The sequence below is a fragment of the Drosophila takahashii genome, chromosome 2R (assembly GCF_030179915.1).
Source record: "Drosophila takahashii strain IR98-3 E-12201 chromosome 2R, DtakHiC1v2, whole genome shotgun sequence".
Lineage (NCBI taxonomy): Eukaryota > Metazoa > Arthropoda > Insecta > Diptera > Drosophilidae > Drosophila > Drosophila takahashii.
This window is the reverse complement of record NC_091679.1, coordinates 28852097-28867762: the sequence shown is the minus strand read 5'-3', so window position 1 is coordinate 28867762 and position 15666 is coordinate 28852097. Positions and strand designations below refer to the sequence as shown.

The 15666-nt window shown below is 44.9% G+C and overlaps 1 protein-coding gene across 3 annotated transcripts in view; it reads right to left on the bottom strand.

The window, feature by feature from the left end:
- Positions 1 to 168: 168 nt before the first annotated feature.
- Positions 169 to 15666, bottom strand: part of arr (low-density lipoprotein receptor-related protein 6) — a 34932-nt gene continuing 19434 nt past the window's right edge. For 2 of the 3 annotated variants that reach the window (XM_017145535.3, XM_070212213.1), the window contains exons 3-7: positions 3378 to 6367; positions 2831 to 2988; positions 2500 to 2769; positions 1816 to 2440; positions 169 to 1757 (exon numbers count right to left, since the gene is read on the bottom strand). In XM_017145535.3, coding sequence (XP_017001024.3) covers positions 957 to 1757; positions 1816 to 2440; positions 2500 to 2769; positions 2831 to 2988; positions 3378 to 6367 — 4844 coding nt within the window. In that variant the 3' untranslated portion in view covers positions 169 to 956. The remainder of the gene's footprint in view (positions 1758 to 1815; positions 2441 to 2499; positions 2770 to 2830; positions 2989 to 3377; positions 6368 to 15666) is intronic. The other variant, XR_011417754.1, reaches the window with a different exon arrangement.

Genomic DNA, 15666 nt, shown 5'->3' with positions numbered 1-15666 from the left:
TGGAGAAGGGATTTTGTAGTTTATCAAAATGGAACTTGAATCGATGTAGATATTAGCTGTATAATACATATATTTTACTTTACCTGATACTAACCTTTCCTTTCTGTGGCGCCATCTATGAATGGGTAGACTTAACTGATTATTCAGAACTCCATAAATAAAAGTCAATATTTAATTTTGTTAAAAATACTGCATTTTACATTTAAAAATATTTGTTGTTACATATTAAGTTCTCTAAAATTAACTATAAATATGATTTTTACCTCATTTTTTGTATTGCAAAAACCTACTATGTATGAATAACTAACTATTCATTTGTATTATCTATGAATAAATGATATAGGAGAATTTAAGAATAAACAAAAAACACACGTATTACTGAGGCACTTTTTGGTGTTTATAACAATTAAGAAGACAGTTGAATTAGTCGCACATTCGTCAATATTGCTTTCATAATAGAATTAACTATTTACACTTTAGAACTAAATATTAAGCTAAATCTAGGTGTTAAATGCATTTAAATCAAAACTGCGTAGTTGGGTTTAAATTAATTGTGAATTTTCTGTCAGGTTTCGGAAAATTTGGCACACGGAATTTCAAAAGACTCGCTTATTAAATATTACATTGTTTAGAGCTAAGGTAATTGCTAATAATTGCATTTCGCTTACAAAAATCTGCAGTCTATTGTTGCGCAACGGTTGCAATGCAAATTGTAGTGCAATCTACTTCGGGCTATCTGGCAAAATGAAACTTAACGAGATCGAATAAGTCCTCCAGGCATGGACGCTCTCTCTAAGCTATGATTAAAATTAGTTAAAGCCTTAAATGACCAATTAAACACACACATACATATTTACAAATCAGTGGTAGAAAGTAATAAAATTGATAGAACAAAAAGCTCTGCAAAGAAATGATATGTTCCTCTTTCTTTCGCCTTACATGTAAATCTCAAAATGTTACGTGAAACCCCGACTGGGCGACTGAACGGGCGATGGCGGGGGCGGAAGCGGCGAAAAGTACGTGGAGCTCCGTGACGACGGCGATGGCGGGCAGGAGGACTCCGGCACAATGCGAACGTCGCTGTGGTAGTGCGAGCGCGGTGTCGGCGGCGGCGGATACGGCTCACTATCGTAGCCGTATTGCAGGCAGGCGGCCGCCGAGCTGGAAGAATGCTTAGTGGCCCCTCCATTGCTGTTATTGCTGTTCGATTTGCTCGTGTAATTCGAGTCGGACTCATCACAAATGTCCGTGGAGCAGGGCGTTGGTGGCGGTGGCTGGTTGATGATCTTGTAGTGCCTGTACGGACGTCTCGATCTGGTCGCCGGCGAGGGTGGCGGATTAATGGGATATGCCACCATGCTGCTGCCATTCGTTGTTGAACTCGAGGCGCCAGTGATGTGATTGCGATCGTAGGAGTTCATGCTGTTGCGCGAATTGAGCGTGGACATGCGAACGGCATCCGCCACGGAGGCAATCTTTGACACCCTTTGGGATTTACTCAGCGTTGAGGGTGACAATGGATCCGTGGCCTGATCATCCTTTGGCTCCGTTCGACTCTTGCCAATCCGCGTGCGACAGAACTGCAACAGATAGACAATCGAGAAGATGGTAATCATGGTGGCTCCAATCAGTATCATAAATGCGCGCTTGTCCGTGGCGGGCGCCATGCGACGCTGCATGCAAATGTCTGAGGATTCATCGGCTCCATCAGCGCAGTTCTCCCAGCCATCGCAGAGCAGGGCGGCGGAGATGCAGAGCTATAAGAATTATAACCGAGTTATAAAAGTTCACCTTTTTCTGGTTAAACAAACTCACCTTATTGATGGGACACTGAAACTCCCCTGGCCGCTTACAACAGTCGGCTTCATCATGACCATTGGCACAGTTGGTGGTGCCATCGCAGACCAGCGACTTGTCGATGCACTCTCCCGACTGGCAGCTAAACTGATCCGCCCGGCAGGTGGGACAGCCCACCTCGTCCGACTTGTCCGGACAGTCCTTCTGTCCATCGCAACGCCAGGAGGCCGGTATGCAGTCCTTGTTCACGTCACTGATTCCCGATACGGGAGCTGCGCACGTAAAGTGATCGGGTCCGCAGGCGGGAAAGGCGCCGCAGTTCTCCTTGTCCTCCAGCAGCATTAGATGCTTGGGGCAGGAGCAGACGTCGCGGGTGCGAGCCATTCCCTCGCCGCTGGCTATGCAGATGTGGGAGCACTTGGTGCGGCTGTGCAGGCAGGTGTGGTTGCGCAGCACCTTCGGATCGGGCGTCCAGACGGCACGGATGTCGGTGATCTGTGGCAGGCGCTGCAGCTCAGCGGATCGCCTTTCGCCAGTGACAGTGATGCGTTCCACACCGGTTTTGTCATCCAGCCAGTAGACAAATCCACCCAGAGCGGCGATATTGATCACTTGCGAGATGTGCATTGAAACCAGGGTTTTTCTAGTGGAAAATAGACAACAAGTTAGAAAGAACAAAAAACCTCAATACTTTAAACTCACTTGTTCTTTCCATTGATATCGATGGCATCAATCCGCTTGCCGTGAGCATAGTAAATCATATCGGACTGCTGATCCAATGCCAAGGCAGTGACGCCCTCCAGTTTGTAGGCCAACTCAACGCGCTCATTCCCGTCAACGCGGGCACGTATGATGGCCTGATGACTGCCCACATCGGTCCAAAAGAGCAGACGCTTCATGGCGTGCACGGCAATATTTCGAGGTTTTTCCGAATCCCCGGTATCGATGACGCCAACGGATTCGCCCAGGAAGCTTGAGAAAGAAAGTATTTTTAAAGAAAATGTATTTACTCCAAGTTCAATCATATATTTACCTAGTTACATTAATACTATTGGATTGGGAGCACGTCCAGAAGAGCAGACGTCCAATGATATCGATGGCCAGGTCAAAAGGTTGCCCAGAATTTGCCAGCAAGCTAACCTTGGTTCCGTTTGCCAGAGATCGCTTGATGCTATGACTTCTGCCCTCAATCTGGAATTTATCAAACAGTTAAAGTTATGTATCTAATTAAACTCCTTTCATAAATTATTTCAATTGCCGTAATAGGTAAATATGCCTTGTCTTGCGATATACTTAAAGAAATTAGCGTAAAGTTGTAAAATTGTTGATTATAGCTTTACTTTCAAAATTGTGCAGATAGGTTTAGTGTGAAACATTTTAATTTATTTGAATGAAGCTAAGTAATCTTTGAATTTTTTGTGTATTTAATTCTAAGCCCTCTGCCTTTCATTCATTCATTTGATTCTATTAAACTCAAATTCCAAATTGATTCATTTACATTTAGGAAAACAATTCAAAGTAATTCATTGAATCCATTCATGCAGGGCTCTAGTATCTAACAAGCCGACCCTAAAGCTTACCCAATAAATGTGATGAGAGATGGGATCATAGTCCACAGCACGAATATTCTTGCCCGACACGGGCAGCGGAATATTCGGGCAATCTGTGGTGTTCGGCAGCAACCTTCCGAAGCTGTTCCGCTGGCTGAAGATGATGTAGTTCTTGGGCGGGATGCAGGAGACGCCGTCCTTGGCCAACTGGTAGTGGGTGGGGCAGGCGCAGGTCATTCCCCGCCTTCCGGGTTGCGATAAACAGAGATGCGAGCAGCCTCCATTATTCACCTTGCAGGGATTCTGCCCAGTCTGTCGCTTATCGTTGAACACCAGTAGCGAGGTGATGTACGTCATGCCCGAGTGAACGAGGCTGCGATTCTGACCCGTCGTCTTGTGCACGCGCTCAATGTCGCCGGTGTTCCAGTCGCTCCAGTACACATAGTCCTGGTACAAGGACACCGCATATGGCTCGTCCATGTCGCTGCCCACCAGAATCTGCCGCTTCTTGCCGTCCCAATCGGCGCTTTCGATTTTAGCCGGTCGCGATTGGGTGGCCCAGTACAGACGCCTCGTCTCCTGATCGAATGTAAGTCCGGCGGCATGATTAGCGCCCGCCACGATTGTCTGCAATTCGGTTCCATCCATGGCCGCCCTGCGAATCGAGTCCGTCGGCGATTCCGTCCAGTACATGTAACCGCGTCGCGGCTCCAGCACCAGAGATCGCGGCTCCTCCACTCCCTTCCAGAGCAGCACCCTCCGGCTGCTGCCGTCCAAACGAGCCACTTCAATGCGCCGCGCCTCGGCATCCGACCAGTAGATATTATTGGCCAACCAATCGACGGCAATGCCATCGGGTCCAATCAGACCCGAGTCCACAATCCGCTGCACATAGGAGCCATTCAGGAAGGCCCGAAAGATGCACTTGCTCTTCTGATCCGTCCAGTAAATCCTCCGCTCCGAAACAGACACATCCAGGGCATGGGCATCGCGCACATCCTTGAAGGGTATCCTTTCATCGTTGTGATTGCCCTCGTTGTACTCAATGGAAATCCGACCAATGTGCTCTTGGCGGGAGAACAGAAGAAAGGCAGCTGGCACCACACAGGTGCGCTTATCGTTGGCCAACTCGTAGTCGATGGCACAGCGGCACACGTAATCCCTGGGACGATTCAGGCAGAGATGCGAGCAGCCTCCGTTACGCACAGCACAAGCATTCTGACCGCGCACTTCCCGCAAACGAGTCACTTTGAGTCCCATCAAATCCGGATACTGATCCACCACCACTATCCGATTATTTCCAGTGATCTTGTGGGCCCGGTCAATGGAGCGACGCTGCCAATCTGTCCAATACAAGTAGTCATCCAGGATGCTCAGGCCAAACAGATGCTTCAGATTATCGCTAATCACGACGCGCCGCCCGGAGCCATCCATGTTGGCCACCTCGATTTTGTCCGTCTTGCCATCGCACCAGTAGATCGCCTTGGCCTCAATGTCCAGGGCAATTCCGTTGGGCCAACCGAGGTTCTCGGAGACCAGAACCACACGCTCCGATCCGTCCAGCGATGCCCGCTCCACCTTGGGCTTGCGCTCGTTCCAATCGCTCCAGAACATCCAGCCCAGCGACGGGGCCACCGCAATGGCTCTCGGCTCCTCCAGATGCTCGTAGATCAGCACCTTCCGGGCCGTTCCATCCAGGCGACACACCTCAATCCGATCCGTCACCGTATCCGTCCAGTACAGATTGCGAGCCAGCCAATCCAGCGCCAAGCCATCGGGATGACGCACCTCGGAGGTCACAAAGTCCGTGACTCCCGTGCCATCGGCATGAGCTCGTTTGATCGTATACGTCTCCACATCGGACCAATAGATATGCTCCTCCACCGGATCGTAATCGATGGCTATCGCATACCTCACCTTGCCCAAGGGGAGCGGGAATATGGTGTAATCGGGCGAGTCCAGGGATATCTTACTGATCTGCGTTCTCTGCACAATGAACATCATTTCCTGCGATCCATTGGCACAGATATTCGGGGAGATTAGCTTGACGCCCGTGGGACAGGCACAACTAAAGCCTTGCGAATTCGTGGCCAGCAGGCAGAGATGGGAGCAGTTGCCATTGTTGTGGGCACACGGATTATCCTCGTATGGCTGCAGCGAGGGATCCCAGGCTCGCACAGAATTCGGCGCCTTGGGCGTGTCAATCAGCTCCTTTAGCTCACGGGTCTGCAGATCCAACGCATTCAGCGATCCCCTCTGCCAGTCCGTCCAGTAAAGACGGTCGTCGAAAAAGGTCAAACTAAAGGGGTACTTCAGGTTGTTGACTATCGTCCGCCGACTGCTTCCATCCAGCCGCATCACATCGATGAAGTGGTGCTTGCCATCTGTCCAGTAAATCAGTTCGTTCTTCAGGTCTACGGCCAATCCATTGGGCCAGAACACATGCTCCTTGACCAACGTCATGCGAGACAGCGGATCGCCATCCATGCTGGCCCGCTCGATCTTCGGGTACTCGCCCCAATCCGTCCAGATGAGCAGCTTGCGAGCGGGAACCACGGCCACCGCACGCGGCTGATCGAGATCCGTCCAGAAGAGCACCTTCTGGTAGCGACCATCCAGCGTGGCCACCTCAATCCGGTTCTTCTCGCCGTCCGTCCAGTAGATTTTGTCCGTATACCAGTCGATGGCCAGACCCTCGGGCTTATCGAGACCCGTGGATATCACAGTTTGCTTCGGCGCCCGCAAAAGCGGCTGCAGGGCCGAGGAGTTGGTGTGGGCGCACTCGATGATCTCCCGGCCGGAATCCGTCCAGCAGACCAGGTTCTTGGCGTAGTAGAAATCGATGGCCATCGCCTCGGCCAGATCCCTGACGATCACATCGATCTGAGGTCCGCCCGTGGGCCTCGTGATGTTCGCCACCTGGATGTCGTGGCGCGTGGTGAAGAGCAGGGTGGCCGGCGTGTTCACGAACGCACTGGCGGGCGGGCTGGCTATCAGAGATGAGGAGCTGGGCATGTGAACTGCAAGTAAATGGAATTTAAACATAATATTAGCATAGCTATATACTAAAAAAAAAAAAACTGATATGAAATGATGATCAATTTGATGTTATGTCGTATCAATTTTGACTTGATAAGCTCGAAAAGTAAACCAAATGCTCTGGGAAGGTCAGTTCGTATTTGGAACACCAGAAATTTACCATGCGCATATCGATTTGATATAAATATTGACTTGATAAGCTCAAAAGGTAAACCAAATCCTATAGGAAGGTCAGTTCGATTTGATACCGCCTTGTTATATCTTTTTGTGTAGATAAAATTTATAATTTTTAAACAACTTCTAGCTTAAAGAAGCTAAAGTTTATGGTTAAGTTAAGGAGCTGGAAAACTTCTAATTAACAAATGCAAATGGAATTTAAACGTAATATAAGTCGAACTAATACAAAAAAACACTATAAGTACCAGAAATTTACCGTGCGCATATCGATTTGATACCACCATGTTTTTTTTTGGTGTAGGTGAAATATAGAATTTTTAAAGAACTTCCAGCTTAAAGTATCTAAAGTTATTAGTTAAGTTAAGGGTCTGGGAAACTTCTAATTAACAAATGCAATATTCAAAAGGCCACAGGAGGTGGCAGCTGGGTGCCGCAGCCATCAAGAATTAAATAAGCAACCAGGTTCGCCGGCTCGAGTGGTTAACAATATGGCAGAGCCGGAATTGTTGCCGTAGCAAATGGTAAATGCAATCGCCACTACGCCCAGGCAGCTCTTTGTTTACCATTTATGTGCATGTGCCTGCGCTTAAGTTTGAGTATGAGCATGAGTACATATGTGGGTGGGCGGGTGCTCCACTCCAAGCTGCAAGCTGCTGTTCGCTGCTGCGCTGATCTAATTGCGTATGAATAAGCGCATGGAGGCGCACCAGGTGGAACAAATTTCAGCTGGTTGTCTACTGCACTGCCAATGGAAATACCCTGATAGGTATACTGAGCGCTTGAAAGCTGCGGAGCTTGTTTTAAAATATTAATTTAATTTCATCTAAGTGCACTGGATTTTTGCATTTTTTACATAATTTTAAGTTATTTGAAAATATTATTAGATTATTCAAATAAATTTATATAATCAAACCTATCTTAAACCCTGAAATGTAGTATTTTGCAATAGAATTAATATTCCATATCACAAGACGTTTACGACTGGAAGCTGGGAACTTTGGGTTACTTTTACGGACAATTAAATATTAAAATCCTTACCTATAAAGCCCCTAATATAACGGATTTGTAAGAATTCCTTGAAGAATGTTTATACATATTATCTGAAATATACCCCATTCCGTCTTTTGATACTCACGGAACTCGAGCTTTTCTTGTAGACTATTTTGAAGAGAAATCCACTTTCAGTTGCAAAATGTTGACCCACAAGGCAACAGGAGCTGTGCGGAATGTAATCCCTATCCCCCGATCCCCAAACTGTCAGCGCGTCAGGCATTTGCAATATTTATGCAACCAGGCGGAGGAGCAGCCGACTCTCGAGTAATCCATCAAGCATCGTGGGCTTTCGGGGGGTTGGGAGAGATGGCAGGGGAACGGAAACAAAAATGGTGACATTTCGCAAAGTGGGTTGGTTGCTTGCTTGGTTGCCTGCTCATACGCCATCAAGCGTGCACACGCCCACTTTTCCGCATCCCGCCCCTTTTTTTATTCCCCTTTTTTCGCAGAACCCCCCATCACCTGGTAGTTGGCCCCGGGTGCAGCAACAGGATTTATGTGCCAAGTGTGCAAATTCAAGAATATTTACATACTACATACAGATATCCATATGCGTGCCGATTAATGTTTGCCTAGCTGTTCTCTGGGATCGTTCGATAATAGTGCTAATGCTGGAATCCTATATCCACAATATGTTCGGAAGTATTGTGCACCGTAATCCAGGGGCTGCTGACAATGGGAATACGGCTAGATGACGTTGCTGTTTGGGTGGATGGACCAACAGCACTTAACTGCAAATCCTTGTATATTATTCACATTTTTTATGCTCCTCCGCAGACGGCAGTGAAGCGTTAAGAAATCAACATCATTACCAACGAAAACAAAAACAAAAACAACATCAACAGGGGCAGCAACAAAAACAACATCACCAGACATGCTCATCAAGTCGAGTACCGCAGCCAAGGAGAGAAGTCCCCCAAACAACCATCTCGTTTTCCTGCACACCACAAAAAAAAAGGAAAAAAAAAATAAATAGAAAAAAGTTTCCAACAGGAAATAATCGTATTTTCTGATTTTGTAATCTTCTTGTAGCCAGATAAATGGAAAATTCCTTAAGATTTATTGGCTTACAAGCACACTACGAAGTTATTTTGATCTTAAGTGCCAAAGAATCCGTAGAAATCCCAAGTCTCCAGAGCTTTAAAGAGGATTCTGAATAGAAATGTAATCCGATTTCTTTAGATATATTTTTCCTTGCAGTGTAGTCACACACACTCGACCGAAATTGAAATGCAGACGAAGCCAGCGGAGATGGAACCGTGGCCTAACCCGTTGATTCCTCCTGCCTGCACTTCATTCAAACTTGGGAAAATATTTTAATTATTAATGTATACAACTGGGGTCGGGTTGGTTCGGTTCGGATCGGGACAAGAGGTTGGCTCCAGTGGGAGCAGGAGTTGAGGGAAATGGAAAAGCAGGAGCAGCTGCCGAGGGTATAGAAATGGGCAACGGATGCGCATGTGAATGATGCGGAGCTTGACGATTGGCACTGGGTTTGGGTTTGGGTTAGTTGGTTGCCATTTCCCCACCCAAGGCTTGTGGCAAAATGGCATAATTCGGTTGACCGAGTCGACAATTTGAACGCCACGGCACATGGCGACCCCCGTGGTCCAGGTGAAGGCGCTCCACCACTGGCAGCAACAACTGCACTTAAATGCTAAATGAGTGCAAGTGCTGTTATTGTTAGCCAACTGGAGCGGGGCGGGATCTCGGGAAACTCTGCGAATCCGGTGGATAGTGGGCAGCTTCGGGGAGGCGGTGGTGGTGCTGCAGCACCATGGAAACTTTAAGTGAGCACTACGCTGGGGCAGGAGCAGGATGCTGCCACTCCATCCGCATCCCGGCAATGGCAACACTCGAGTCCTGCCGCTGAAATGGGTGGCAGCTGATGTCTCGGCCCCTCGCCGCACTAGTTGCAACGGAAGTTGCAGCTATTTAAATGTGTTGAAGAGCCTGGGCCCCGGCTAAATAGGCGGTAGGTAGAATAGCACAACAGTTCACCAGTTGGCTGCCAGGAAAGCTGCCTGGCATCTAGTCAACCATCCGTACGATATGCCACTGCTCACTGCTCACGTTGTTGTAGTTGCTCCTCGCATTTTGCATGAACTCATTGTTGTACTTGTTGTTGGCTAAGGGCAGAGTGCACCCAGAATTGTGGGGTTACACTGCGGGGAATTACTAATGATGGATACATCCATAAAATCGTTTTTTCTGACAACTCAAAGTTTTTAAACAAAAGTTTATAAAACCTTCTAGTAGACCCATTTCAAAACGATACGAGGCATCTAAACTTTAAACTGAATTTTAAACTATTAAAAGTACACACAAAAAAGAACACGCCGGAATCAATTCGATAAGCGAGAATAACTAATTTACTTAATTAGAAGTAGAGCAGGATAGCGCTTAAAGTTAGATGAGTGGAACTGGCATATCGAATTGATATGCCGCTTATAATATCCAATTGATATCTTATAATATAAAATCATCGTTTTATATCTTACGAATTCCCATTTTAATAACTTCCAAACTAATGGAAACTAGCACACAATTATCTTTCAAATAAATCATTGGGTTCTTTTATTTAAAGGAATTAACTTTAGAGGAAATAATTTTAAAGCCTTTATAAACAAATTTGTCCTTTGCGGTCGATTGGATAATCGAGAACCATATAGGTAAATGTATCTTCCCTTTTTTAGAGGCTCTCATTTTCTATCACCAATTTTCCCCAATTTTTTTTCACTGTGCTGCTGGCTCTCTCTCTCTGCCACGCTCCATAATTAATTTCGCTCATGAATAATTTTTAATTAAATGTGCAAAAGCAGAAGGCAGAAAAAACTGCACTAAAATAGCATTGAAAGGAGCAATGTGCCCGCTTTTGTCATGACCCCTTTCTCACCCCTCCAGCCAAACTGGAGAGAGCTGAGCTGGTGAATTCACCATTCCAGCATGGAATTCATAACCAAATTGAACATAAATAAATAAATATATACCTCGGGAGTAGGAGGATACAAATCAGGAGGTGAAGAAACCACAAGTGCAGTGGCATCCGGAGTTCGAGACCCTGAAGAGCAGCTACTTGAGGTAGCAAAACTTTCAAGAGCCCCACAGATGAGGAACTGTACGTGCATAAACGAGGCTGTTATCAACTGTCGTCCATTAGGCGTCCGCCACATCTCAGCATGCATCATGCCAGAGTGCCGGCTGAATGCTCAATAAATTATATATGTAACATGCTTTTTATCAATTACTCGCACCTTCAAGCCTGCCAGACGACAGACGACAAGCAGCAGCAATGTCCATGGCAAATTGCGGGACAAAACGTAAAGTTGGAAAGGAGGCAACGAAGGCAAAGAGTTAAAGCCGGGCGAGAGCAGAGCAGACCAGACGACCATGCCAACGACGAGCTGGGACTTCGAAAACTTCGTTGGCAGCAAATGCAATTCCAGCCAGTAAATGGAGACGGCAGACTCGGCTATCCGAGTCCAAAGGCGTTAACAAGTGTGGCAGCCAAAAGGGAGCTTGGCCAGCTCTGGGCTCCTGAAAGTTTTCCATTAGGTTCGCCCTGCCTCGGTTTCGAGACCACAGTCAAGCCTCTATAAATAAGAACTTTACTTTATTGCCATAGGAAAACTTAGGATAAGGTTGATTTTATATTTAAAGAAGATTAATATGTCTTTTATTCATTCAATATTTTTAATTATTTATCCTACCCAAGAAATCTTACCAAAAACTACTTTAATAAATTATTTACTTTATTTTTTGTGAAACTTTATCGCACCAACATTGTATTTCTTTCAGGAAAGCTTGCCTTTATTTCATTTTATAATTACAAGACACTATCCCATCATACGCATCACAGTCTGCTGGCTTTTTCCACATCCTCAATCTCAGAGCCAGCTGCATAATATTCACAACTTATTCATTGTTTCGTCAATCAGGCGTTGACATGCCAGTTCCGCCCTAATGGCCAACAAACTGAGCAACAGGAGGAACTCGAATTGGAAAAGAAAGAGGAGGAGGAGGAGGTGGAGGTAAAGGAGGAGCACCTGCCACGAAAGGCAGCCAAAGTTATTCAAGCAAAACTCCTCGAACACACAAAAAAGCCAACCAAAACCGAACAAAGCCAACGAAAGAAAGCAATTTTGTGAAAATTTAAGATGTGTTGCGGGCAAACTTTGGCCTTCTTCTCCATCTCCGCCGAGTTCTGTGCATTTTACATACAACACGAAGGAAACATGAGAACAACAAGCACACGAAAAAAAAGGTAGAGAGATAAAAATGTGGAGATACCGAAGGAAGAGACTCGGTCCCAGCTGAAAGTCGGGGATCCAAACCAGCCAGCAGGCCAACCATCCAGACCCAGGAGTTCACTCATTTAAATTATCAACACGAAAAGGGAAGCGAATGAATGCAAGATGTTCTGGAGAAGCGGAGGAGAATCCTCCAGCGAATCCACTTAACTTCAAGTTAACACATATGCTTGGTTGCCTGCGTACGATAATAATAATCATGGTCCCCGATGATGATCACCTGGATGATAATGAAGCTCTGGTCCTGTACTCAAGATGATGAAGTTTGGTTTTCTTGCCTTTTTTCTTCATTCATTCTCTTTTTGTTTTCCAGTTTGCCAAATTGTTAATGGCTATCAAGGACGAGGAGAGACTCCTCTCCTTTGACTGCAACCTGAGATCCCAGTCGAAATTGCAGAACCTTTTTTGGCTGCTGCTGGTTTTCATTTCGGGTTTTTACTTCGTTGCTTGGGACACTATGCAGATTGAACTGATTTTACTTTGAATTTATGAGAGGCTACCTAAACAAAAGTTAAAACGAATAGTGGAGCCTTTTTGAATGTTTACTTTACTTACTTTAGATATTTACTAGGTAAGTTTTTTTTATTATTTTGGTAACAGTATTATGTTTTCTTTTATAATCCCTAACAAATTTGTGTGATTTTGATTTAATTTTTAATTATTTGGGCACAAAGCACCCTAACAACCCTGAATAAAATTAGTACACTCTGAAAATAATAAAAACAAAATTTTTCTAAAAAGCGCACAACCCTGGTTAATCTCGTTCCAGCATCCCTGACAGCTTTAAATTAAAACCAAAACCACTGACACGAAAATGTTCACACACCTACTTAAAATGTAATCGCCGCGTGCTGCGGAAAAAAAGGGGGGAGGGTCTGAAGAGGAGGAGGATGATGATGAGGCTGAGGGATGAGGGATGAGGCTGCGGGGTGCCTGTCTGCTCACCCGATATGACAACTGGCCATTAACGTTAAAATAAATACGCTGTGATGGCCCCGGCAACGCCAATTGCCAACTAAAAGACTGAAACTTGGACGATGGCAGCGCGACCATAATGATTATGTTGCCGAACGAGGGGAAGTTGGGTTGAAAGCGATGGAGCGTTGAATGAGAAAAATCAACAAACCACAAATCGTATGAGCCGGCGACGGATGCGGGAAAAATGCTAAATAATCTCTGTGGTGGCGCAAAAAACACACCAAAATGGAAATCAGCCAGTCCTGGCCCGATAATGTGCATGGAAAATTGTGAGTAGCCAGCAGCATGGCGAATTTTTATGGCATGTCCACTGAAGCGAACCGGACAAGCGGACAAACGGACGAACGGACAACCGGACAAACGGACAACCGGACATTGGACAACCGAACCGGCGGCAACAGCAACTTAAAATGCATTAAAACTCGGCTCGCAGCATTAACATTTAAAAAGTTAAACATAAAAATGACTGGCTGCACCCCGATCCACATCCTCATCAGAGTTCGTTGAGGCAGTTAACAAGCTGCCAGCCACCAGTTGGTCAAAACAACACTAAAAACGACGGGAAATCTGGGAACAGAGGTATGGCTCAAAAACTCTGATTTTTTGTTTCTATTTATACTTGTTACGGTTGTTTATCAATTAGAGCCCTGCACGAGTATACTCGTAGAGCCCTTTTTCTCCCATTTCAAAAAACAGCTCGAGTAAATCAGCTCACAAAAATTTTCAAATCGAATAGCTCAGCTCCTAAATTTTTACAATGAGCTACTCGACTCGTTCGAAAACAAAGGGCTCATGGAATCATGGTCTCGAGTAGCTCCGTTTTTCGACCGGAGCTGAAAAAACCTTTTATTTTTTATTTTGCTTTAATTTGGATGAAGGATTTTTGTGGCTTTTTATGCAACGGCAATATCTTAAGATCAACTCGATTTAATATGTTGTCCTCTTCAACAATTATCTTTGTTAAAAATTAAAAAAAAATGAAACGTTTCTCCGCCCAAGAATCGCTAAAAATAAATAGCTACCCTCGATGGACCGCAATTTTATTTTAACAGTTTGCCAAAAAAAAATTGCTTGTTGACCATAGTTTTCTTGTAACCGTCTCTTCTATTTGTTGAGTCTTAAGAAATGGCGGTCCACCGAGGATAATTCTTTTGCTGCTTCTTCTAGTGAATAATAAAACGTTTCTCCCCCCTAAAAAAAATTACCCTCTATGGACCGCGATTTCTTAAGAGTTTGCTAAAAAAAAAGTACTGGCGGTCGACCATGATTCTCTTATAATCGTTTTCTCTTTTTGTAAATAAAATGGAAATGACATTAAGCCCTTGGAGCTATTTTTGTTCGAATAACGTGAGCTGTTTGTTCGGTTTGTTTTTTTGACATGAGCTACTCGAGCCAAACTGTTTGAAAGGGCTCTTGGAATCATAGGCTCATGGGAGGAGCTCTTACTCGATGATTCTATGATCCCATGACCTATGATTCCAAAGTCACAAACAAACAACTCAAGCTCAAGCTCAGAGCTGTTTAAAACTCTACTCGTGCAGGGCTCTATTATCAATTGTTAAAAATTTCAGATTTAACAAAAATATTGAGAATGTGAGCTTTACAATATAAGAATGTTTACTCTGTAATTTAATTTAATTTTCTTCATATTTATAAATATACTTCATCATAAGGGCTAGTACTCAACCCAACAAAAAGTCGTCCAAAACAAAAAACTTCATATGAAACAAAATTTTTTGACGTTATTTTCATATGAAGTTTTTTGTTTTGGACGACTTTTTGTTGGGTTGAGTACTAAGCCTTAGACTTAACAATTCGGTAATAAAATTCTATTTTTATTCCGAAAAATAAATTAACTTTAATTTTATCCAGCAGTTCGCAACAGAGATTTTTCCAGAATTGTTATAATAGTAGAAGGACCTCAAACTATAGTTTTTCCCTTGCCTTCATTCTCCGAAATAGAGCCAAAAATTATATGAAATCATAAGAGTGTTGTAAAGTTATAAACGAGCCCAGCGGCTACAGTTTGGACCGCCTGCCTGCCTGTCCGCCTGCCAGACTCATGATTGCATTAAAATTTATGCCAAAAACAAAATTCGCAGACCCGGAAAGGCAGCCCGGCCCCATTATAAGCACAGGCTGAATCAGGATGAATCTGCGGCTCAGATCATCAGCCCATCCCAGCTCGTTGAAAATTGCCCACAGCCCGATGCTTCCCCAGTCCTTCTTTGCCCACTTATCGGGCAAACATAATCAACTCCACTCGACGCGGCCCAAAACAAAACGCAGTATACTATAGTAGAACACTCTGCGGATGCAGCTGTGGACTGGAGTTATATAGCTAAAGCTATAGCCGCCAGTCGAAGCCAAAAGTGGAAATTGCAATTGTGCCCGAAAAGGGGCCGAGAGCATTTTGCTCAGCCATTGTTTTGCCTCTGCTGCCAGGCCTCATGTTTTATTTAAAATCCTCAACATTATATTACAATGGGGCGGTGGACGGATGCGACGATCTTTCCATTTGCTTGATGGAATGGAGCATTTAAATATTATGCAGATGGATATGGCTGTTCAACCCCAAACTTGATTTTCTTTTCCAGGACGAGTGAGTGTGAGTGAGTGAATGAGTGTTTGTGTGTGATGCTAACCATCACGAACGAAAAACCCAGAAGACGTGCTCGTCCAAATAAAATACTGAGGAAAAAAATGAAGTCATGAACTTTATTTTCTCTCAACTCGTTAGCATCAACACCCATTTTCCCCCG